At 31.6% G+C, this 27,117-nt stretch overlaps 4 protein-coding genes across 6 annotated transcripts; 2 read left to right on the forward strand and 2 right to left on the reverse strand.

Moving 5' to 3' along the window:
* Positions 1 to 782: 782 nt before the first annotated feature.
* On the reverse strand, positions 783 to 4,404 carry LOC113521962 (uncharacterized). Its single transcript, XM_026907649.3, has 5 exons — positions 4,307 to 4,404; positions 3,799 to 3,958; positions 3,034 to 3,251; positions 2,224 to 2,408; positions 783 to 902 (listed from the first exon to the last, which is right to left on the reverse strand). The coding sequence occupies exons 1-5, from the start codon at positions 4,331 to 4,333 to the stop codon at positions 845 to 847; spliced, it is 648 nt and encodes a 215-aa protein (XP_026763450.2). The 5' UTR covers positions 4,334 to 4,404; the 3' UTR covers positions 783 to 844.
* Positions 4,405 to 7,439: 3,035 nt separating this feature from the next.
* On the forward strand, positions 7,440 to 10,695 carry LOC113521964 (uncharacterized). The gene is made up of 2 exons (XM_026907651.3): positions 7,440 to 7,738; positions 9,069 to 10,695. Exons 1-2 carry the CDS (start codon positions 7,568 to 7,570, stop codon positions 9,405 to 9,407), a joined length of 510 nt encoding a protein of 169 aa, XP_026763452.2. The 5' UTR covers positions 7,440 to 7,567; the 3' UTR covers positions 9,408 to 10,695.
* A 2,754-nt stretch (positions 10,696 to 13,449) lies between these two features.
* Positions 13,450 to 21,597, forward strand: LOC113521856 (uncharacterized). Of its 2 annotated transcripts, XM_052899779.1 has the most exons (5): positions 13,450 to 13,604; positions 15,976 to 16,018; positions 17,124 to 19,173; positions 19,252 to 19,461; positions 21,260 to 21,597. In XM_052899779.1, exons 1-3 carry the CDS (start codon positions 13,590 to 13,592, stop codon positions 17,555 to 17,557), a joined length of 492 nt encoding a protein of 163 aa, XP_052755739.1. In that variant the 5' UTR covers positions 13,450 to 13,589; the 3' UTR covers positions 17,558 to 19,173; positions 19,252 to 19,461; positions 21,260 to 21,597. The 2 variants fall into 2 exon arrangements, with proteins under 2 accessions (XP_052755739.1, XP_052755738.1); XM_052899778.1 differs by having other exon boundaries at positions 17,124 to 19,461.
* Positions 21,598 to 24,263: 2,666 nt separating this feature from the next.
* LOC128201793 (uncharacterized) lies at positions 24,264 to 26,916 on the reverse strand. 2 transcript variants are annotated; one of them, XM_052899776.1, is made up of 3 exons: positions 26,894 to 26,916; positions 25,908 to 26,075; positions 24,264 to 24,865 (listed from the first exon to the last, which is right to left on the reverse strand). In XM_052899776.1, exons 1-3 carry the CDS (start codon positions 26,899 to 26,901, stop codon positions 24,673 to 24,675), a joined length of 369 nt encoding a protein of 122 aa, XP_052755736.1. In that variant the 5' UTR covers positions 26,902 to 26,916; the 3' UTR covers positions 24,264 to 24,672. The 2 variants fall into 2 exon arrangements, with proteins under 2 accessions (XP_052755736.1, XP_052755734.1); XM_052899774.1 differs by lacking the exon at positions 26,894 to 26,916 and having other exon boundaries at positions 25,908 to 26,185.
* Positions 26,917 to 27,117: the final 201 nt, after the last annotated feature.

The following is a 27,117-nucleotide window of genomic DNA, read 5'->3' on the forward strand; positions in this document are numbered from 1 at the left end:
TTATACCACTGAGGTGGCAAACAAGCATACGGTCCACCTGATGGTAAGTGGTTATTGTAGGAGAATTACCTAAATTTTTTATTGTAAGGGTAAGTTAAAAATAAAACTATACAAAATTTTCATGTTCATATTTGAAAGAATATTCAATCATATCATCATCAAATCAGGCATTAACTCTTTACTACTGAATATAAGCCTCCCCTTTGGGGGAAAATGCTGGTAGTTGCTACGCTTGACAGGCGGGTTGGCAACCGCAGTAAGGCTTTGGTGGTGTTTTAAGAGGGACGCTGCTGCCCATTCTTCAACAATTTAATTCCCTTAGTCGCCTCTTACGACACCAATGGCAAAGACCATTCTATGCCGGGACCACACGGTGATCTTATTATAAATACAATCAATTATAAGAAAACATTATTTATGTTAAAAATAACTTCTGAAATTTACTGTTGTCTTTAGCTAGAGGCTCCCCAGACGTCCTTCAATTAAGAGAATTAATAGCATGAAGGAAGTCAAACGGCTTCTTTAAAGAGTAAGGTGAAGATAAGAGGATTAAAAAGGATATTGTGGAGTAGAGAAATAATGTGAGTATTCCGGCGAAAACGAATGGAAAGCCACTTATTTGAGTTTAGCACGAAACATTGAAATATAATCATATTTTCTAAGATTGATAATAACGTTCTGAAGTCTTCCATAAGTTCGTTAAGTTGGTTTTCCTAAGAATCCTATATAGTTTGTAACTTAAAGTAGGTATTTATAAAATGAAACAATTTTTTAGGTGTACTATTTACAAGTTATTTATTTCAGATACTTTAAATTACGAAGCTAACTCATTAATAAATAACTATCAACATTTTTCAGTTTTTTCAATCACGGGCACGCCAAACTTCGGCGAAGTCACAATACTGAAAAGAGAAAATATTATGTAATTGCTTTTATTTATATACATATGTACATATATATATTATATCGGAATAAGATCACATTGTCAAGAATATTTTTAAGGAGCTTAAATAGACTAAATCTAGAGACTCTAGAATAAATTAGATGTGAAACATCTGGAAGGAGAAAAATTAAATTGTACGAAAAAATACAATTAACATTATTTACTCAATACGGGAGTTATATTTTAAATTGCATGCAAATGCGGTTTCCTTCTAAATTATACATATAATAAAACTGTAACTAGACCGTATCTGTGCACGCTTCACGCAAAAACTATTGGACGGATTTTGATGAAATTTGGCGTGGTGATAACTCAATACGTATGTATACTTAATTACTACGTAAATGTAGTTGTCGTTATTTAGAGAAAATACAAAGTTTTGCTGTATTTACTGGCTAGCAAGTAGTTTAATCCTACTAATATTATAAATGTGGGATTTTTTTGTATTGTATCAGCCGTTAATTGGCTATTGCTGAACATAGTCTCCCCCAAAAGGGAGGCTTTGCCAGTAGTTGCCACGCTTGGCGGTTGGGTTAACAACTGCAGTTTGGCTTTTGGTGATTTTTTAAGAGGGATGTACCTGCTTGTCCTTCGATCATGGCTCCCTTAGTCGCCTCTTACGACACCCATGGGAAAGGAAGGGGTGGCCTATTCTTTGCCGGGACCTACGCGGCTAAACGTGGGGTATGACAGTGATATTACAAGGTACAGAGGCATAACAACTTCATCCTCAGGAATGGCTAATTTTAGTTAGTATGTATATAAATTATTATTATTACCGCATCTGAGTATTCTATCATTTCTATAAGGTTAACTAGGAAAGAATGCTCGTAGCATTAAGTCCGCTTGAACACGTACATGTACTAATGAATAAATAAAAAATAAATGGCAACGCATGAGGAGTAACAAGGGAAACACAATATACTTTGTTATGTCCATAGTACTGTTCATGTCTATGAACGATATCTGGCATATTAAATTATTTATTATTATGATTTTCAAATTTAATAAAGATCTTTGGATGTTTGTTACTCAGACATGTTCAAACGGCTGTACGTTATTTTCTAAAACTCTTATAATACATAGAATATTTTATAATATACTAATGCATGCAGGCAAAGCCGCGAGAAATATTATAGTTTGCAAAATGTTGCTAATGTTCGCCTTACGACCACGACTAAAAAGAGAGGAAGTCCATTTTAATTTGTTATGTTATTGTTTGGACATGTCGAAGGCGTTAAACCACTGGTTGTTCCTTACACGTAAGCGGCGTCACTTACCCATAGAATAAATATGGCGGAGGCTTCACAAGGGTTTTAGTTGGCATTAAGGAAGAGAGGAAATCTGCTATTGCGCTAGATTTGGTGACTACTGCTTTCTTCGTAGCGTTGGCTACCCCAAGTAACTTCTCTATGATTGTAGATAGTTTTGGTGGAGTTATTACGACGGCTTCCGGCTGAGGGACCTGCAAGTGAATATTTCTTTATTGCTGGCAAGGGTAAACTGGGTAAGAGCCTTATGGAAAGTGGTAAATATGTACCACAAAATATATCCTAATATATTTCTCAATTTGTATGTATGATGGAAGGTAATAAAGTTTTATTGAAATTCATATCAGAAGCTCTTTAAATCAAATTAGTAACAATTCTAAATATTCAATCAATTATTGAAATTTTCTATTTATAATACTATTGGACATTAGCAGACTGTTTTATGGTTGAAATAATTGCTCCTGCTAAGTAGAGCATAGTCTTATCTTTTCATAAAAATTTACTGAAACAGACTGCACAGCGTGAAAACCTCATTGTTAGTGGTACGTAGAACTGAGAATCTACCCATTCTAAAGAATATATTAGAATAAAAATTTTATTAATCAAAAATTCAAAATGGATAAAAAAAATTGAGTCTGTAAGTAATTCAACAATTGAACGTGTTAATACAGTATAAAATGTTATATCGTTTTTCGATCCATTTTTTTTTGTGAAAATATTCAGTTTCGCTGGTAGAACATTCTTTTTAAAGATTGCTTACCGTGTCAATGTCATCCTGTACATATTTAAATTATTTATTGAAAAGTTTATGCTACTTACAGAATAAATAACAGGGTGTATTACAGCTTTCTCGACGCTCTCAACTATAAATGGCTGCTTTGGGGCTGTAACGACCGCGTCTGCTTTGACTGCCTTTGCATTTAAAATAGCATGTTTTGCTATATGTTTTGCTATTGCCCCTTTGATTATTGCACCTTTGGCTGCTAATAGAGCTGCAGTTTTAACTGCAACTCCCTTCGCCGCAAGTAGTGCTGCACCTAAATATTGAAATAGATAATTACATTTGCGTATAATCTTATATTGTTAATTAATCTTTTTTTTTATACAACTTAGAATGGCAAACAAGCTGACGGCCCATCTGATGGAAAGTGGTAACCGTCGCCTATAGATATGAGCATAACAGAGTATACTGTTTCGCCCATGATACCCCCCATGCGTTGCCATTCCTGAGGACTCAGGTGTTATTCCTCTGTACCCAGTAAATGCACGCCATATCCCACCCTTCAAACCGAAATACAGCCATGCAAACACAACTGCTTCATGGTTGAAACACGAATGGGACAGAGGTACCCAAGCAATCTAAGTTATTTATTAAATTTATATTATAATTAAATATATATAAAAATAAGAGCTAGATTATAGAACTCAAGGAGGTTTAGTATATGAAAAAAGAATATACAAAATTCGACATGATTGCAGTGGCAATGAAACAAAGTTTTTATAGTATTCTACAACTATGATGATTTATCATAATCGATTTAAAAAGGGTCCTTATATCAGTTTACTTTTATTAAGTGTCGTTACCTTTGAGTACAGCGCCTTTAGCTACAAGGGCTCCAGCGCCGATCGTGGCAGCGCCCTTCACAACACTTTTGGCAGCTGCAGCCTTGGCAACTGCAGCCTTAGCTGCGATGATGTGCGAGGTGCTGTACGCTGGCTGTACCAGGCACCAGGAGAAGACAATCTGGCAAAAAAGTGTATAAAGTTTTAATTGCTCACAAAATCCTGTTGATCAATTATAAGTGTTATTGATTGGCCGCTGATGGGTTCCTGTCTGCTATTTTGAATTAAAAAATTTGAACTTCGTTAGTTTTGATATAATGGAATAGGTAAATACTAATAAGGAGCTAAGTTTTCGTCAAAATATTATAATAAACGCAATTTATATCGTAATAAAATTATTGTGGAATCAATACCAGGAAAAAAGAATGTACTAAATCGAAACGATATTCCCGACTCTCGTTTACACAAAACAACGATCCTTTATGCTCATATAAATATCATAATAAATGAAAAATTTTATCAAACTCACCGACAGAATAAGTAATTTGACCTCCATTTTACTAGTTATAAAACAAAACTACATTCATATTCAAGTGCAAGGTCATATTTATAACATAGAGATTGCCAAATTCATTAATTACAGTGTCCCTAATGGGCAGCAAAAAGTTATATTAAAAATTAATAATTTACGAGTATAGACCCTGAAATCTACGTCATACGAACTATTTTGATGTAAATTTGCTAATGTATATGATACTACATGCTTACAAGTTAATTAAGTAATTATCGATTACATTCCATCGAATAACTTTTACATTACGCGTCATCAAGTATTGTAATTAGTTGTTATTATCAAGTCAATGACGTTATAAGTATAGACCTTAGATGACATAGATAGAGCGTCCCCATACAAATATTTTACCAAAAACATGTCGAGTTTTTTATCCATGTGTGTGTGAATAAAGTTACCATAACATACATTACTTACTCAGAATCTGGCAGAAATTATATTGTAAGTTTAAATTAAAAAATAAAAACAATGCTTACATATATATTTGAAAAAATAAGATAAATAGCTCATAATGAATTGTTAGTATGCTTATTACTATTAAATATTTTCATTTTTTTTAGTATCGACATTAAATGTGGTTTATATAGTTTTTATATCGTTTACATGGTCGCCATTTTAATTAATTACATTAATTTATAAACAATGTTTATATCTGTGTATTTATATCTTAAAAAATAGTTCCTGGTTTCTCAGATACCAAAATTTTGAAAAATTACCAGATTTGGTAAAATTTTCATTTAATTATTTGCAACACTGAAAGAAAAGTTGGGCTACAAAACATTGACCAGTTTTTGACGTTCTATGCTCTATCTATATCATATATGCACTCAAGATCTGACGCATTGAAAGAATAGTGCGACAAGTGTATTTTCCTATTTTATTTGAATTCTAATGTACTCGTATTTTGTTTTGTTCTGTCGGAATGGGAAACACTTTTTTAGATATCGTTTAAAAATTCTGAAAAAATGTAAGCCAAATCGATGTTTTAAGAGGGATGCTGCTGCCCATCCCTCGCCCTCTCTTAGTCGTCTCTTATGACACCCACGGGAAAGAAAGGGGTGACTTAATTTTAAAATTCTATGCCGGGACTGAGCAAATATCATGTTTTGAGATACTCATATCACAAAATCTCTAAAAATGAGTGTAAACTCTCTTAAATGCTTATTGCGATGTACCATATATTGGTGGAACGTATTTCCACAATGTAAAATACATACAAAGATATTGCATGTAGTCAAATTAAAATCATTTTCAAATGATTCTTTTTTATAAAGTTTTATGGTTCTACTACATATCTCCTGATATATCTTGTATGGTAATAAAGTTAGTGTACCAAAATGTATTTACTTTTTGTAACTATGTTAGTGTTACAAATGCATGACTCACATAAGTAGAGACATGATAATTGTTTTGGTCCATATTTACCAAAATCCATGGAGACGGTAGTTGTAAAATTTTTACCAAAATCTACTAGTAAGTAAAAGGAAATAAATAAATAAAAAATATTTGTGTTCGCGACAATGATTGTATTTTATTTTATGATTATTGGAATGGCAAACAACCTGACGATGTGATGGCATGTGGTCACCATCGAGTATAGACATGTATAGCTTAATGAACTAATATGCCATTATTATTATAAAATGTGGAAAATTTTATAGATGTTTCAATGTTTGGATGGGTGTACTCAGTCAAGTTTAAACTGCTTAACGAGCTATCTGGTATGTTAAAGAAATCAAAATTATTTATTTATACAATTTCACAGTCACTAATGTATATATATTTTTTAAGCATTCAGTTGGCAAAAACAGTCGACTGAAAACATTTATTTATTTAGGGAATATTTATTTATTTATTTATCTAAGAAGAATAAATTAAATATATTATTAAAAATCATGGCCAAACTAATGCCAAGCATATTTCTCTAAAAATAGAAATAGTTTTGTTGTGAAATATTTCTTAATGACAGTTATTAATTTACAGCATTATTCGCATATTAAAAGAATTTTAATCTATTACAAATATCCATTTGAATTAGGTACGATTTTCTAAAATTTGTTTCGTTTTGATGTTCTTGTGTCTAATAAAGTGTTTCATGAACTAGAAATAAATTATATTTCTAATCCATAGAAATATCCATTCGTACATATACCCAAAATATTTTGTTAATCTAGGTTAGATTACTTTATTTTTTACAGGTTATTATTGCAGGTTACCTACGAGATACATGTAGTAAATGATGATTCAGACTATATTTCTAAGAGACGGTTTCAAACAAGAACATTATAGATATTTATGTAATATGTTTATGTTTTATTGTGTTATTTAAACAGTACATTGAACTTTATCATTACGTACCTACTTGTAATTAATGACAATATTTACCAAGAATTGTATTTCCTCCAAATTTGTCGAAATTTTGTTTCCTGTTTATTTAACGGCATCAGAGGCGGTTGACACAGGGTTTAATTTTGGTTTTTCCTTATTTTGTATTGTTTTCCTTATACATATTTTATACATGTATACCGCTTTATTTTTTTAGTTTTTTTTTATGATATCCTGGACTTAAAAAGGGGTAGTCTATACTTAGTCGCCACCCAAACGGTTTCTAACACAAAGGCCCTGACTTCGTATCTAGGTAACAACAAAAACCTTTTTTTTTAAATGGATACGTTACGAGACCCGTTGTGTGTATAGAAAATAAAAATGTTTTATATAAAGACAGTAGAACAAAGTACAAATATTTTATATAATATTATGTGATCGACATAATAACAAAAACTTAATGTAATGTTTTTGTTGTAATATTCGGGCTAAATCTCTGTTGACGGAAAACACCATATTAATTCGAGAGACATAATATAGAGGTTGAGAGCTACATTTACCATAACTGTAAAGGTGGATAAATGAGTCAATATAGTCTTGAGATATTCTTTAATTTTTTATTTAAGACTTTTTAATTATTAAAAAAAATATAAAGACTAGTAGATAAGATGCACTTGATTACACTAAAAATTTATTAAATAACAACACTACTAGCTCTTTAGACTGATAGCATTATATTACCTACACTATCTTTGTATAATAAAAGCTATCTTTTAATATTCTCAGTAATTCCTCAGAAAATGCAGTTAGCATTAAATATTTTTAATAAATTTTATACCTAAACGCAACTCCACAGATTTTTCTATTGAAAGAAAGTAGAACTAACAGTTTGACATGTATGTAAATAATAATTTGCATATAAAAGTCAAGTTCAAGAAGTTTCACTGTTTTGTTCGAAGTCACATCTATGCATCAGTGAATATCTTCAATAGAGATATAAGTTGCTTTAATATTGTAAGCTTTGGTTTTGTAATTATGGAGAAGATATTTGTAACATTAGCTGTGGTAAGTGGAAAAAAAATAATGCCTATTTATTTTTATAATTCAATTCGATTACCACATGAAATTCATTTTTATAAAAAAAAAAGAAAATAATATTAGAAAAGAATTTGATTCTCTTTTTGGAAATTTATGCTACTAACACGAATAATCATTCCATTAAACGATATACTTCTGCTGTATCAAATCGCAGCTCAAGTTTGTAACAAATAAACACAAGTGTGCGCCAGAAATATAAATAAGAAAACAATGGAACAAATTAAATATAATTAAAAAAAGAAATACTAACACGAATAATTATTTATAATAATACATTCACATAATAATTTAAATATTTGAACGTTGGTTATACTATTATGTTTAACTATTCGAGTATGAAATTTGGTTCATGAACCATCCATACTTACGTATTTTAGAGTTATAACTACTATTAAATAAATAATTTATCACAAAATTTTGCGAACTACAAATTGGATCTTTAACTTATAACAAACTCTTGATATCTATTCCACTGGCGAGTCCAGGATTTTGCCTAATTAGAGAATACCTAATTACTATCACATTAGCTGAGTGTTCGACTTTTCCTTCTCTCATACTAATGTAACATATTGTTTCGATTACATACCACATCTTCCTGGTAATGAAGAGATGTAACACATTGGCGTCAATTTTGAAAAAAAAATTATCTATTTCTACAATTAAAATATAAACTTTGAGTTTTATATTACAGCGACATGATTATTTAACGGACCAGTATAAACTAAATTTTTAATAGAATCGCATGCTTTATAAATAGAAACTAACTAGCTTTTTGTATGCTATTTCATACGCGTGGGTTTCAGAATGAAATTCAATGGACTAGATCATTTCTAGATAAAACATACACTAGTTTTTAAATACCTTAGAGTTACACCTTCACACAACTGTGCAAATCACATCCGATTTGGTTTAGTAGTTTTTGTATGATGCGTGATCAAACATTCCAGCAGACAGACAAAATTTCTAAAACTTGTTGTTTTGGATTTTTAAGACCTCTTATGTCAGATTTTGTTATATATTTTCCATGTACATTGTCTAGTCACATTTCGTCATAGTCATAGAATACTGACGGATCTGACAAAGATATAAAGATGACTATGACGATTTTTATTATATTAATAGGACAAGAGTCGTGATGGCCCATAACCATAAAAGTTTTGCTAAACTAACAATTAATTTGTTGAATTTTTTTTAGTGATGAATTTAAGGAATAATATCCTAGAATTGACCCGATCCTTTTATTACTTCACCATACAGATGCCACTGATATGTTCATGATAAATTATATATTTTTCAGATTCTCTTAGTCTCCGTCATTTTGAATACAGTAATGGCACACGAGCGGAGTGAATATACCAAACAAATCAATACGTCAACGGCGGTTCTCTCCAAAATGAAACCCGATATAGTACAAGATGTTATAGATAAAAAATCTATAAAAAAACATAAAAAATCAAAGAGAAACGCATATAGAAGAAACTGGTCATCTAAATTGATGAACTACGGAGGTTATATGCCTCCTTACTTGGTCTTCAACAGAAAAGTTGGTGCTTACTATCCCTATTACAATTATCCAAAAGAACAAGGCATCACGAGACGGAACATGTATACTAAGAAACAGTCATTTAAAAGTTAAAATGGTTGCAATGGACTTAAGTTTCCCTATTTAGTTTATACTGTAAATATAAGAAAATAAAAATTAAAAAGTCTAGATAAAGTCGAAATTGTTAGCATTCTTTGACAAAAATATTCGCCGCTGATACATTCACTGTAGAAACGTGTTAAAAACGACAAAAAAATTGTTTAATCTTATGAAAGAATAAAGAAAGAAATAATATGATTCAGTTGTTAAATTAGTATGGGGAGATTCAACATTTTTAGTTGTTTTTGAATTAGCTATTCACGTAATTTCTCTCTTAATATCTTCTATAGTATATTCTAAGTTTAACTTAATTTTATTTTATTATACTAATAAATTTTAAGTACAATTTCGATTTTACCAGTATACGACTTGATTGAGTACATTAAAGTTTATTTTCCTTTAACTGCATTTCTGCAGATATTTTTTATTTTCCTTAAAAGAATTATGTATCTAATAATAAGTAAGTTATTATTACATGGAGGAAAAAAGAATAAAAAAAATCAATTGTACCTACTCATGCATCATTCGTATACATTTGATATCTGGTTGTGTTACTGAATGTTTGTCCCCTTTACAAAACCAGTTGAGTTATATAATATTGTTTTTAATCCTTGATGCATCATGAAACAAGGTCTTGTATGGTGGGAAATAATTTTAATTAGATAAATAAATGCATTTGTACACTCGTAAGTTTAAGGTAGTTGAGGTTAAAGCCAGATCATTTGACCTATCGTAAAGAATTTACAATACCTAATTTTTTTTCAAAAATACTTTTCATACACTGCAAGAATCACTTTGTCACTGCCATATCGACATCAAAGCGATTAATAAATAATTCATTGCAATGGAAAACTTACTAGAATGTCATTTATTAATAGATGCCATACATTTACGCATACTATAAACAAATACCAAGAAGTTAGTATTGACGTTGTAAGGTAATATAAATAAAATATGTATAGGAATTGTCAACACTGATCAATTATTTTAATTGGTTTATTTTTAATTAAATATGCTTTATGCTTTATGATATGAAGAGTAAAAATATAGATGTAATTGCTAGTAATTTATTAGCTTGCAGTCAATATTATTTCCTTTAGGAGCGAGGATATTACTTAATTTATTTCATTTACATAATACCTACCAACGATATAATTTATTTGTGTTGTGTGAACAATAATTTAAATTCATAATTTTAGTTTTAATTTTTTTATAAAGAAATTACATAGCTACCATTTAGGTTGCAACTAAGGTGGCAATCAAGCATACATACCCATCTGATGGTAAACGGGATGTCACTTTAATTTTCTTTGGTCGGAGCTCCCCAAGGGGAGTCATAAGAAAGAGCTTTATGTAATTTAATTTCATTCCACGTAATTCTAAAACAATTTTTACCTAACCTGACCTGAAAATAATAACAATTAATTAATGAAATAAATAATACTCATGTAATATTTATGAATGAATGAATTTTTTATTGTGCATATTGTGGTAATTACAGGTCGATAGGTAGGTATTCATTTTTAATTATAAAAAATAATAAAAAGTAAAGTAAAATTATTCCATTCCCCCTTTCTCTTATCTCTGAAGTTTCCGAAGCGAATATTTTGATATAATTACAGTTTATAAAAGCATATGTAAATAAATATTTTTACTGTGTAGTCCGAAATGGAATAGGCTACCTCTTCCTTTCCCGTGGGTATCGTAAGAGACGACTAAGGGAAGGCGAGGGATGGGCAGCAGCGTCCCTGTTAAAACGTCTCAAAGCCTAATTACAGTTGCCAATCCGTGTACTAAGCGTAGCAATTAATGGCAAAATCCCTCCAAGGTAGGCTTATGTTCAGCAGTGGACAGTTAAAGTCATATCATGATAATGATGATGTAAATATTTGCATGGAACCCCAATAATAGCCAAATTGGTCCAGATGTTTTTAAGTGATGCGGTTACCAACGAATGGCATTCAATTTTTGTTTAACAGAGTTCTGTGTCCATCAGCAGGAGGCAATACCTGATTATGATGATAGTAATGATATATGAACTTGGTGATAAAGCAATATTTTGTTTAAGAGACAAGCAAGACTAGTGCAGTGGAATAGTTTTATATATTCTATCTATATTATGCTTATATGTATATATATATACCATTATAGCTAATAGGTACCTATGTTGTTTGCTGTAAAACCCGTTTAATGTCTCATAGCTTTTGTATTTTGTTTTATATTCAATTAACATAACGAGATCACACTATCGATGCGATGTTGCAGTCAAACATTGAATGTGATATATTGATTTTTTACATTACAGAAATTAGAAGTTTAATTCAATATTTATGATGATACATGGTTGTACTACTATAATGTAGTCTAAAAATTGTACACTGCTGTATCCGCTGACATTGATGCTCCTTTCCACTTTGGGTTTGTTGGAAGAAAACTCTATCAGAGTTAAACTCGCCTTTGTACTTTTGTTTACCTCTGTCATATTTTTATAACTAATGTGTACAATAAAGTATTAAATAAATAAATAAATACATAAGTCTCGGCAAACATCGTTTTGCTCAAAATCGACACATGTATTTGTATTTTTATGTTTGTTACCTCATATTTCCGTCAATTGTAAACCGATTTAAAAAAAAGAGTGGTTTCATAAAAACTTTATAAAAATCAGTTCTGTAGTTGGGTTTTTATATTAAAATAACTGGTTTTACCATAATTGGTGTCGGTTTTTTGTGGAACACCATTTATTAGTTAAGTTGGAGCAAAGAATGTACATTTACACAATTTCGTTAAATTCGATCGAGCATGAAGATTAGCGTGAACAAATATCGTAACATGGGATTTTTATTATAATATATATAATATAAGGTAATGCTAATAAAGCAGGTATACATAGTCATTCGTTCGTCAATTTCTTTCAAATATATATCAATTTTTTTAGCGTATAGTGATGATGATGAAATTTAATTCATTTCGAGTTAATATAATTAATTTAAAGATATTTATAAGTAACATTATTATCCTTTTTTTTTTAATTATTTAATAAACACATAAAACAGGTCATAACCATAAAAAAACATATGTTTTCGCCGTTTCGTCACAAAACATTTCAGCCATTATCTGTTCACTGCTGGATATAAGCCTTCCACATACACTGCCATAAAGAACGGTCCTGAGCCACCTGCATCCACTGAGTGCCTGCAATGCATTTCAGGTCGTCACTCCATCTAGTGGAGGGGGTCGTCCTACACTGCGTTTGCCCGTACGCATAAGTAACATACAATCATACATATAAGTAACATACAACGTGTTATTGCTGAATTTTATAGAATGCGCATAAATATGTATCTACTTGTAATAGAAGGCATTGGTATAATTACATATATATTGGTATAATTATAAATTGACATAAGGTATAGGTTAGGTTTAATTTAGACACTAATTTGCTGGATATAATGTTAAACATTGTACTTTTTGTAGCCCATTAATTGTATATTTTTATGGGCAATATATCTTTATTTTTGGTCACGTTGATTGCTTTGGTTATTGTATTATTAATAAATTATACATTACATCAATTATATACATAGTGGGCTATTAAATTGGTTGTTGTTGACGTTGGTATGCTCGAATGTGGCTTATTTAGACAATCTTTTGAAAAAACAATGAGGAATCAACGTAGAACATTAAATATAGAAAAAATATCATATAAGTTTATATTATATATATAATATAAACTTGTATGGAATGTACATGTGTTTATATAGTTTTCCATTTATTTTAAAGTAGGTACCTAATATTTTTCTCTTTTTTTTATATTTTCAACTGTACCGCCTACGTACATCTCTATTGCTCCATGGTTGACGGGTAGAAAACACTTTTTGGTGTTATGGCCACTATGTGTACATTTGTTATGTTAGGTACATAACATGAAAATTAAATAAATGAATAAAAGTTATGCATATTTACTTGTCACTTTTTGTAAGTTACTATTTTATTAAGTGACTGCTGCAATACACTTGCATGAGAGATTCTCTCATATTGCTTGAGGTCAGGACAATATGACGTAGTGTTCCGATGGTGTATATACTATATAAACGGGGACAACTTTATGCGGTACTAGATTAGATCTGAGATAGTCTCATAGTCGGAACTGATCAGTGAAAAAAAAAATTGAATATGAACATAATTTTGGTGAGTACGATTTACATGTAAAATAGAATTTTATTATATTTTTTTAAATTCATTGCTATTTTTTTATATTACTTGATGGAAAGTAACAATTATCATCATAGACATGAACTGCATCATGGGCGTCATAGAATTAGCGGCGTCGATGTTGTCAGCTCTAACCACATGTCCAGGGGGTAAAGGGATTGTTAGTAATGGAGACTAAAAATTCCATTGCTAGCAATATACCCAACCAGGTTGACCTCCTCATGGTTAATTTCTATTGAATTCATCATGATAGGCTAACTGGCCTGTTTTCATTCTCATATATCACCCTTCACTGGTGCTCCGCCAACGTATCCCGTTAGCGCAGGCAGGGTTCCCATTCCATTTTCATCCACAAAAAAAAAACCACATGTCCAAGAAAGTGTTCTTACAAAAATTATGTTTTACGATTTTTTACAAGTTAGCTCAAGTAGTGTAAAAGGGCTTCAATTTTACTTGTTAAAAAGGGATTTTATTTATATTTATGACATGTTTTTTTTTATACCACGAAGGTGGCAAACAAGCATATAGCCCAGATGAGCTGTATGCTTGATTGCCACCTGGCAAAAAATATTGTAAATGTGAAAACGATTTTGTTTCTTAGTTTGTTACCAGTGATTAAGTATAGTTTATTTCTTTTTTATTTATATATGAATAGAAAGAACCAAATTTTAGTCAATTTCATGTTTTTCAATAATCTTCGTTTGCTATATTTTCGAATTGGATATATGAAAATTTACTTTAGATGATGCAGTATTCTAAATTCTAAATAATTTCTTGCCTCTTGGCGCATTAATTAACTACTTATCATGAAATTTAGCATGCATATATTTAGGATCTTCATATCAGCTGTTAACTGTCCTTTACTACACATAGTTAGGCTTTGGTGATATTTTATAAGCTACTGCCCAGCCCTCGTTCATAAAGTTCCCTTAGTTGCTTACCCGCGGGAAAAATAGGGGTGGACCATTTTGTGTCGCGACCACACGACAAAGTATTTAGTATATTATGTGCATATAAAAATTCATGTAAACTAGTTTGAAATAAAACACAATGAGTGAGGGTCTATTAATGAGTGGTAAATTTATTTGCATCAATTTCGTCGCGATTAGTTACATTCTAGTATGACGTAAGTAGGTAGGTATTCTTAAGCGAAACAAGTTACATAGTTACTTATTTATTACATTAATTATTGCAACAGTGTCGCTAAGGCAGTTTCTCATAATTATATTAATAGACGTTTACAGGAGGGAAAGGGATTGTTAGTAATGGAGACTGAGAATCCCATTGCTAACAATATACCCAAACAGGTCGACCTCCTCGCGGTTCTCCCTGGAAACTATCATGGTTAATTCCAGATGAAATTATCATGATAGGCTAACTGACCTGTTTTCATCCTCATCGATCACCATTCACTGGTGCCTCGCCAGCGTATCCCGTTGGCACAGGCGGGGTTACCATTCCATTTTCATCCAATAAAAAGAATAACGTAAGTAGGTATTCTTAAGCGAAACAAGTTACATAGTTACTTATTTATTACACTAATTATTGCAACAGTGTCGCTAAGGCAGTTTCTCATAATTATATTAATAGACGTTTACAAATAGAGTGTCCATAAGCGGGACTAAATACGTGATAATGATTAATAAATGATTGGTGACTAATTTGTATTAAATGTTGTGATTGTGTTTAATTGGTCAGCATTAAACGTAAAGTTAAGAATTTTTTTTATTATAGCTAAACCATGTATGCGATATTGTTGGTAGGTAATCAACTGTAGTTTTTAAGTATAATATATACAAAATTCATCATGATGTGGTAGTTAACATTGGTATATAAAACATTCTGAAAAAAATCTCATAAATGAGCTCCAGAAGGAGACTTTGTACAAAAGTCGATTGCTTGGGTACCTCTGTGCCATTGGTGTTTCTACCGTGAAGCAGTTGTGTTTGCATAGCTGTGTTTCAGTTTAAAGGGTGGGATATGGCGTGAATTTACAGGGTACAGAGGAATACACCTGAGTCCTCAGGAATGGCAACGCATGGGGGGTATCATGGACGAAATAGTATACTCTGTTATGTCCATGGTACTGCTCATGTCTATAGGCGACGGTTACCACCTTCCATCAGGTGGGCCGTCAGCTTGTTTGCTAAGTCGTATAAAAAAAGCTATAAAACTGTATAGAAACTCTTTTCTATTTATGATATTTATTACCACAATAGATAATGATAGGTAAGGATTATGAAATTAAAAAAATATACAATTCTAAAATCAAAATATTAACGCTTAATTAAATAAACAAGCGTAATAAGAACATCGTTAGTTACACATATTGTATGTTACATTTCAGGTTGCTGGTCTCGTGGTTGCTGTAGCAGTGGTTGCTACTCAAGGTATGATATTTGGATTAAGAATGCTTTACTGAAAGTCTGTTTAAATTACCTATTAGTTTTCAGAAACGTGTAAATTTTAATATTTCTGAATGATTATCAAGGAAGAATTTTAATAAGTTATCACTGAAATATTAAATTTTGTTTTGATTGTAACATGTCTTTGAAAATTTTAAATGCAAAGTTAATATAAATACTTATTGTTAGATTTATATGCACTAAATAACTTTTTTCTGTCTTCTCTCAATCTTTTTATTTACCTTATGTTACTAAGTACGGCTCCCTAGTTTTTTTTTTCAATGTACATATACATTTTTTTTTTATAATTATCAGATAAAATAAATGCTGGTTTTTAAACGCCTAAAGAGTTGATATATGACAGGTATGAATTTGTTCATACGCGTATTTGCTGTTTAGTTTTTAAATTAATAAAACTATACAAAGAATGGTCGCGAGTTGTACATAATTTTTTATTCAGTGATTACTGGATTAGTGTTATTTTGTTCTTGATATTACTAGTTGTGATATTACTCAGGCAAATCAGACTTTTTCTACTCCTAATGTTTAGTGCAATCATGCACGAGTCGTAGCGTAGGTTTAACCTTATAAAACGCAAATAGTACGCATATAATTAGTACGAGGCTAGATTCAATAGGCACTATAAAACCATTCAAGCCACTAGGACAGGGGTGGCTGATTTGACCAGACCCAAGACCTACTGTTTACTGATGAAACCCTGTACGATGTACCAATTACATATTTCTTGAAATCTCAAATGAAATAACATAGTTCAGTAAACATTTATGTAGTATTGTAGTATTCTTTATTTTATTAAGAGGGAAAGCATAAAATTGAAAATTATTCTTAGTAACTACTTATTTATTTATATTAGTGTGAGTATTGCGTCTGAGCATCTTCCGCTAGATAAGCAAAATATTTTAAATATTTTTGCTTTGCCACGATCGACTAGACTAATAGTAGCGATCAACCCCCCGCTCTAAGGGTCACTCCTGCTTTAGGGGAATAGATATTTTTTTGATGCGGGAAATTTGTATGTCGACATATTCTTATTATACTAGTTCTTAACTATTATGTTGTATGTACACAGCGAGTGGCGGTTTTGAACATAGTAGCCACGGCAGTCATGGGAGTGGATATGGCGGCGGACATGGTGGTTCAGAACATAGCGGTGGCCTAGGCGGACTCAGCAGTGGTACTGGCGGGCATGGCGGTGGTCTAGGAGGACATAGCGGTGGCATCGGCGGACATGGCAGTGGTATCGGCGGACAAAGCGGTGGTCTCGGAGGACATGGCAGTGGTCTTGGAGGACATAGCGGTGGTCTCGGCGGACATAGCGGTGGTCTCGGCGGACAAAGCGGTGGTCTCGGAGGACATAACGGTGGTCTCAGCGGACAAAGCGGTGGTCTCAGCGGACATAGCGGTGGTCTTGGAGCGCATAGCGGTGGTATTGGCGGACATAGCGGTGGTCTCGGAGGACATAGCGGTGGTGTTGGCGGACATGGCGGTTATGGCCACCATTAATTAAAAATAAATATTTTCTTGGAGATTGTATGAATAAAATTGACTGATTATGTTTACGAATTACACGTTTAAAGTTATACATGAAAAAATAAATAAATAACTTCAAACTTTTGTTACATATTTTGATTATTAATTTTCAAAGCCTAATTTACGTATCGAAAGTATTTATTATTAGTATATGATATTTTTTCTACATTTAATTAAAAGTATTTATACTTTGTTTGTATTGAATTTTCGAAAATTCGTAACTAATCTAACTAGCTGTATATAAATATTGCAACAAATAAAATTCAGAAACTGCAGCAAGGTTCTTCAATGGGTGATAATGAAATGGTAATACCGCCAGCGCTATCGGTACACGCTGGTGGGGCACCAGTGAGTGGTGATAGGTGAGGATGAAAGCAGGTCAGTTGACCCATCGTGACTAATTCCGCTAGAATTAACCACGATAGTATAGGTTGACCTGATAAGGCGCATTGCTAGTAATGGGGAAATTAGACCCCATTACTAACAATCCCTTCCTCCCCTACTGCAAGGTTTGGTTAAGTCGGTTTCTTTTTAACAAAATTTTACCTATATCAGATATTTTTTTTAAATGCATCTCGGGAGGGCAAATAAGCTAATAGTCCACCTGATAGGAAGTGATTGCTATGGTCTACATACATACAAAAAAAAGCAAAAAAAAAACAAAAAGCAAAATATATAACACAACAATTTCCTTCTTTTGTGCGTGTGCGCATAGTAACACAAAATGGTCACAACTCAGTTTATAGCTTTGTCCTCAAAAGAGCAAAACACGCGCGAAATTCCTTAATATAAAAAGAAATATGAATATAATACATTGTGTGTGTCCATTACATTTGCCACCATTTAAAATTGTATTCAAAATAAATAAATAAATAACAGATACCATTCGAAGAGGGGTAGTTATATGTATATACTTTAGGAAAACAGATCAGAGTACTATGCAGAATTATTATTATATCTAGGATTCAGGATTATGCCAACTAGACAATCCTAATTTAAGGAGCTTATGGCACTTAGTACATCACTTGTGGCTCCCCGCGTCTTCATTCATGTGATCGGGACAAAAATATCCTCGGTATGTCCTTCTCCAACCAAAATAATAAACTTACTTTCACATTTAAAATATCATAGCAGCTTCGATATAAGAAAGGATGAGGCCATAATCAAAAACATTAATATTCATCATTAACCTTTTACCTTCCTTATTGTGTCTTGTTTTACCTGAAATTTTTTTTTGCTAGAAACATTGGTCGAAATAGAAGGTTCAGAATTTTTTGACCTATTTCGACTATTTTTTTTTTGAGAAAAATGTTCAGTTGCCCTTATTTAGTCTCTTTAATAACATAGTTCCTAATATTAATAGTTATTTTATTTATTTAGAGTAATATTTAATATAGAGAGCTAACGAGCAGCATCCCTGGTAGTAAGTGACTACCGCTGCTCATAAGCATCCGCAACGCCAGAGGCATTGCAAGGGTGCTGCCGGCCTTTTAAAAGGGAATAAGTTGTTTAATTTAAGCATACATGTCGTCTGGAAGTTGATTCTGAATCGTGGTAAATGACGTGTATTGATTTCTACCTATCCCAAGGTAAAATAGCGTGACACTTTATGATAATGTGAAAGAAATGTACAACTAACATGGCAGATTGCAATCTTAACTTCACAGTGATTTAATTGTCGATGCATTGTTATCATTAAACGTATACGGGAGAATGCAATTTAATTGTTCGAACTAATTAATTATAATTACATCGAAATGATCATCCGCCAATTGCATCCTCTTAAGAGACTTGTTATAAAAGCGCGTATCTGCTACATGGTTGTTATTAGTTAGATAGCAGCTTCCAAGAAGTTCAAGGAAATGTCTCGATTTGTGGTAAGTTTTTTTGATTCTGTTTGTTGTCCATAATAATATCATATATAATAATATCACATCTTTTTTTATGCAACTTAGAAGGGCAAATAATCTGACAGCCCACCTGATGGAAAGTGGTAACCGTTGCCTATAGTCCATATGGACTATCATATGGACTATGGACATCATATGGACTCAGATGTTTCTCTTTACCCTGTAAATTCATTGCTATATCCCACCCTTTAAATCGAAACAGCCACACAAACACAATTGCTTCACGGTAGAAATACGAATTGGACAGAGGTGCCCAAGTACCTATATAGCTTCTGTCAACTAGAAGGGAATTTCTATTTAGGAATGACTAGGTACATCTAAATATGTATACTAATTTATAATAGATGACATTTATCGTACGGTAATTTGTTTTTAATTTACTTTTTCCTTTTTATTTTAGTTTATTACCAAAAGCGAATCGAATATTATTTTATTACTGAGATTTTTTTAAACGATAATATAAAAACAAGCTACAATTTTTTTGTTAAACAATATTGATTGTCTGAACGCCCTTTTTAAAAGGAGTTGCAAAAACGGTCTACATAGTCTTATAAACACAAGAAATAAATTAAAGTAGGTTCATATTTAGTGCGTACTGGTGCTATCGGTTCAGTATGAAAGATAAAAATTGTATCCATACTTGATAGGTATGTATGTTTTCCTTTAGGGTTGCTAGATGCGATTTTTTTATTTTTACTCAATCACCAACTTGTATCAATTTCACTATGTTTTGCCATAAATCACAAAATGAACGACAAAGAAACGCGCTTCCATATATTTTATACTTTTACCATTCTTATCCTATCCCATCTTCTGTTTTGCTACCTTTATTCATATATTTTATACATGGCTCCACGATTTACAACTATCAATACTGCCAATTTACTAAAATTTTTCCAGTCCATTTAATTTTTTTCCAAAATTTCGATAACAAAAACTTTTATCCAAAATTATAAAAAAAAAAAATATCCTAATCTGACAATGCTGTCCTTTAAAAAAAGCTTGTTTATTTTCATTAATACTATTGCTGAATCCTGGAGTGTTTTACTTCTTCTGTACACTGTATACTGTATGTAATAAGAATTTTACATCAATTGCCGCTTTTTAATCTTAATAATATTTCTTTCTCATTGAAAAAAAAAAAAGAGTTTATATAATACAAGAATCGATGTCTGTCAATTTAAGTATAAGACAGACAGCTTTTTCTTAAGATATTATTATTAACTAGTGGCCCATTCCGGCTTCGCACGAGTGGTCATTTTTACATTTTAAAAAGTGGCCATTAAGGCTGCACACGCAACGGAAACTTAAAAATAAAGTAACTTCTCCCGTTTTCCCAACATTTCCTTTCACTGCTCTGCTCCTATTGATCGTAGCGTAATGAAAAGTATACTATAACCTGCCCAGGAGTATAAAAAATAATTGTACCAAGTTTTATTAAAATCCGTCGAGTAGTTTTTGTTTCTATAACGAACATACAGACAGACAGACAAAAATTTTACTGATTGCATTTTTGGCATCAGTATCGATCACTAATCATACCCTGATAGTTATTTTGGAAATATATATCATGTACACAATTGACCACTCTACAGATTTATTATAAGTATAGATATATGTATAATGCATTTGAACACAAATGATATAAGCGTAATATGTCAGCTTATTTCTGAAAGCATTTCTTTTTATCAAAGCAAATGTTAAATATTAAAATTTGTAGTGTTTCCCGCTATATTTTACTGATTTGATTTTATATATTATACAGATTTTTGTCTGCGTCCTTATGCTGGCATCGGCAATGGTGACCGCCGACATGCCATCGGAAGTGAAGCCTTCCGACCAGAAGCTCCCTGATACCAAGATTCCTGACACACCTAAATTGCCCGAAACCAAAGGACTTCCGAGTCTTGGAGGGAAGAGCAAGTAGCACTGTTCCTCGGAATCGATCTGCACCCGACGAAAACCACGCATCTTATATAGTTACATTGAGTAGAATTATTCATGTAATAGAATAAGTACAAAGAAACACATTTTTGCTATATGGAATTTTTAAAAAAGATTATTTACCGTGTTGAATGTACAAAATAAATTACGCTGCAGCAATCCTTCTTTTTTTTAACACTAGCTGTATCCCGCGGCTTTGCCCGCGAATCTGTCTGTGAATATAAAGTATTCTATATGCTAAGTTAGGGTATAACCTATCCGCATGCCAAATTTCATTTAAATCCTTTCAGTGGTTTTTGTGTGAAAGAGTGACAGACTTCCATCTATCTTCACAAACTTTCGCATTTATGTTAGTGGTAGGACTAGCAGTGTCCTGCGGCTTTGTCGAATAGTTATTTTATTCATGAAATGAACTATCAAAAGAAAAAATAATTTTTCAAATTCGGCAGGTATATGCAGAGATTATCGCGTTCAAATAAATAAACAAACTAAATATTAGTATTGAGATTTTCTGATAAGGTTGTTATTTCAGACATGTGTAATTTCAATATAAACCGAATACAAAGCTATCGTCTGATAAGCTAATAGGTCTTTGAGTGCAACGAAATTGGATTAAAAAGTTAATTTGAAGAATATTAGAAAGCGCCACCTTCACGTGAATCGAGAGTGGATGACATATTACAATTAAATACAGTTTTTAGATATTGAACTCGATTAGTGGATCTATAGAAAAACTAGCTGATTCCGTAAACGTTGTTTTTCTATATACATTATTTCTAGAATTATACATGAAAATTTATCCTACTACAATTATTATATTGTATTGCCATCTTGCAACTCTATTGCAGCATATAAAAATCGCGATTAAAAAACAGGAGTTGATCGTAAAACGGTGAAAATTTGAGGTTGTATGTATTTTTCAATGCTAAATCATAATAAAATAAAAATGGAAAAATATGTCAAAAAATAAAAAAAAAATTTTGGGGAGGGTCACCCTTATCATTGAGGTGTATAAAAAATAAATGTTGGCCGATTCTCAGACCTATCCAATATGCACACAAAATTTCATAAAAATCGGTAAAGCCGTTTCGGAGGAGTATATAAGATTTATTAACCCAGCTGGCATTAATTTGCCTGGTAATTAAAACTTATTTGTTTATATGACATGAGTTTGATTATTTAAAAGAAATATACTTATGCATCGACCTAGATGAGGTAATCATAGATATAAATTGACTTTTGCCATTGTGGTTAAATTAACATTCAGTTTGTTACCAAATCGGGTAAATTGACTGTAAATTACATGATTAAGTATTTCATGTGGACATTACTGAAGATCGTGGGCTAGATTTTACCCAAGTGCCAAAAAAGAGGTGTAATATTTACAAAGCGCTGGCATGTTAACATTATTTTTATATTTTTGTAATGTTATTTTGTCTTATTATAAAAAATGGGTGGTTTGGTTCTAATAACTGAAATAAGTCGTTGGATTTATAAGTAATATCTTAAAGTTATATTTCTAATAAAGTATTTAATAATATAACAATAAAAAATTAACGACTGTCATAATTAAAGTTTATTATTATACGTATTAATAAAGTTCACTGTACTTATAGCAGTTGTCAAATATTTACTATTATTTTCTTTAAATTAAAATGAATTCTAACCTATATATGAGTAGATATAATATGAAAAGAAGACTCATTGTAAGAATTTTATTAATAGATTAATTGATTTTATTGGGCATCATTAGTTCTTAAAAAAAATTAGCGATCCGTCCCGGCTTCGTTCTGGTTGATAGACGATAGAAAGATAAATTAGAATTTTATTTAATATAGCTTCAATGGGCGATTTTTTTATACCTTCGGATATATTTTAGCAAATAAATGTAATTATTCATGATATTATTATAATTATTCATCATATATAATATAGTTTAATTAATACATTAATAATTTATTTACATATTAAGTAAGTAAGTATATATAATTATATGATGAATATATATACCTATATATATATATATATATATATATATATATATATCACATCTATAGACAGGGCAATGCGTCTCTAATTATGTTATAATCGTTTGGGACTGGTTGATGGTTGTAGTATGAAACCGTGCACAGTATATTTCTGTATATAGGACATTCTAACGGGCCCTTCTATAACGACAGAGTTTCGACATCACATTTATGAGGAGCTTATTCAATGCTGTATCATGTAAAAACACGAGCACGTTAGAGCACGGAACGTGCTCGTGAACGGATCACGTGTTCTCTAGAGTCTAGAGTACTAAAATTAGTATTAATAAAAACAAAAAAAGGTCATACACTATATTTATATATTATCTACATACTTTCACTCATCGACGTTACGTATGATCGTGTTCACGATTTGATAGCATGATTTTGATGAAATGTACCTATTGGAATTATTCAAATATTGAAAAATATGTTAATTCATTCAGAATATTCTATGAAATTTACCGTGTGGTCCCGGCATAAATGGACGAACGATGGGCAGCAATTGCCCTTTTAAAACATCTCTAAAACCTAACTGTAATTGCCAATCCGCTTGCCAAGCGTGGCAACTAAAGCGCCCACCCCCAAGGGGAAGGCTGCTTATGTTCAGCAGTGGACAATTAAAAGCTGATATGATGAGTCTATAAAATGAATTATCTGAAATGAAGGATCTAAATTAAATCGAGGACAAATGAAGGTAAGGTATACAGGATGTTTATGTAACTCATTTCTACTCTACATCGACTCCTATTTAGAAATTTATAATAAAATTAATATTACTTCAAATAAAAGAAAAAAAATGTTTATTATTTACTATATTTTTGTAATTAATGCATACCTACAGTACATCTTTGTAAACCCACTATCTTTTAATCAGTTTCTTAACATATTTCTTTACATTACAATCAGTAAGTATTTATTTGTAACAAGTACTGTATATCGTGTCTTGTGCTCGCTCAGGGTAGTGCTGTTACATGTATTTCTTGACATAATAAAAATTATCCTCAAAAATACTACCATGACAACTCTTTTAAATTGTTTGTAGATAGATAAAACTATAAAATCCAAATTGACACAAGAGTAACTTATTTTTAATTATACCAGCTAGAAAAGTATCTAACTTTTTTACAGTCTTACTGCTTCCAATTCGTTCCATATTTGAACTTTAATGTGAGTTTAAACATTGTACCATAGAGCATCAATTATCTCATTTATCTGCGACTATCTGAGACGCTGTCGTTGGAATCCCCTTCGTTGCTGTTATCGGGAACCGGAGGTGGATTTGGAGTGGTGTTGGTGATGGTGACGGTAGTTGTGGTGCTACTGTCTGCGGGCGGTGCGGGGTTATCATCGGCTGCAGACGTCGCAGCGACCAGTAGCACGCAGGCAGCGAAAAGTATCTGAAATTTAGAAATTTTAAGTCGATATTTAAAGGCACGTAATTTTCTCGAAATATTTTTATAACTACCCAGTGCAAATGATCTCCAGCGTGAACAGAATTATCGAGATATTGTTTTGATTATGTATTTTATTGGTGTGGTATTAAATGAGAATATCATTGGAGTATCAATAGAATAAATTAAGTAAGTTTTCACTTACTTAGTTTATCTTGTCAATAAAAAAAACTTAAAGAACGGTAGTGGTATAGTTAAATAGACAACCTTTACTAACGTTAACAGACCACACTATGATATCGTTTAAAAAGAAACAAAAATTTAATGCAAACGATAAACTTTAAAATATTAAAACTAGAAAAAAAATATGGTATATTTGATTGGTCAATGAATTATTTAATTATCATATCAGCCGTTAGCTGAACATATGAGTAGGCTACCCCCTATTGGGGTGGCTTTGTTTTTTTAATGGGTGATAATGGAATGGTAACCCCACCCGCGCTATCGGTATACACCGGCGGGGTACAAATGAGGGATGATAGGTGAGGACGAAGCAGGTCAGTTAGCCCATCGTGACGAATTGGATAAGAATTGTTCACGATGGTTTCCAGGGGAGACCAAGTGGAGGGTGTATTGTTAACAATGAGGTTGTTAAATCTCATTACTAACAATCTCTTTGGGGTGGCTTTGTTAGTAGTTACACGGATTGGTGTTCAGTTAGGCTTTGGTAATGTTTAAAGAGGAACACTGTTGCCCATCAGACGATCATTAAGTTTTTTTAATCGCTTCTCACGACATCCACGGGAAAGAAAGGGATAGCGCAGTCTATATCAGGACCATACGGCGAATTATCTAAATAATAATAATAATTAAAATTTTCTATTAGTTGTTTGACTTTATATTCATGTATATTATTCTATATAATTTCCTGTAATTGTTTATATCTATAATAAGTTTACTATTGTAATCTTATGGAGGAAACAATAAATAATATCTATTTAAGATTAATATCACTATTACTAAAAATTACCAAGAATGAAATACTTACGGCAAATTTCCCCATATTGAAAGGTTGACGGACAAAGAACCGTTGATCGTGAAGTCTTCTGTGGACTTGAGGAAGGAACAGCTACATATCCTTTTATATCTAAAGTCCATTAATGATGCGTGTGAAATGATGAAATGAGCTTGGACAATTGGATAATGACACAAATTGCTACGGGAAACAATTAGACAGACAATTAAAATGACGTTCATGATTAGGAAAAAATATTGATAGATTAACAATGAAGCGCCTAGGAGGTTCCGCACCATTATAAGTTTAAGGTGATAAACTGGCGTATGATCTAAGCAGTCATCAGCACTTATTATATTAGTAAGTAGCCTACGGATGTCTACAGGACACGTGTAAGTTGCTGTGATATTATTGGTATAATTATGCATATTAATATTGTGCCACTCATATAATTATGGTTACGACTGTAATTACAAATGGTATATTTAGAGACATATGTTGCCATTATGGTGTTAATAACATAAAACCAAAAGTTTTCATTTTGATCTATTTTCCTATTGATCGAAGGATTTAATAGTGGGATTAAATTTTTCATTTATGGACCAAATAAACAGTAGGTCTACATTTTAGCGTAGATGTAGTCAAAAAGGCAAAAATTAAGCAGTATATTTCTCGGAAGATCTATATTGTTAGATAGTAATTAAAATAATTTTGTTTAACAAATCATTACAATAAAAATACTAATAATATTAATTAATAATAAAATACTAAAAATAGTAATAATAAAATATAATTTCATTCAAATTAACTCAGTATTGATAAACAAAGTAATTCACGTATTCATTTATATAATAGCTAAGTAGTTATGGGTTTCATTGATGTAATTACTTAAGGTAGAAAGGGAGGGAGACTTTGATTGAGAGATAGATAATAGGTACAAAAAAGTGACCTAGCAATATTTTATTCGAATTTTTAGAATACAAAACCATAAAAACATGCTTATTTTATGATTTAGATACCTTTTCATTTCATCTCATTACTGTAGCTATATACAGAATTACTAAAATATTAAAAATACAAACATATAACTTCATACATAGTCTCTGACAATTATGTTGAAGCCTTTAATAAAAGGTTCTCTAAGAAGTCAATTGTTATACAAACTAACAAATGACGTTGGTTAATGATGTTGGTAGTTCTTATATATCTTCTTATCTGTATGTAAATTAGGTTACCAGTATAT

This window comes from Galleria mellonella, unplaced genomic scaffold (genome assembly GCF_026898425.1).
Source record: "Galleria mellonella isolate WM207_F2 unplaced genomic scaffold, CSIRO_AGI_GalMel_v1 utg63, whole genome shotgun sequence".
Lineage (NCBI taxonomy): Eukaryota > Metazoa > Arthropoda > Insecta > Lepidoptera > Pyralidae > Galleria > Galleria mellonella.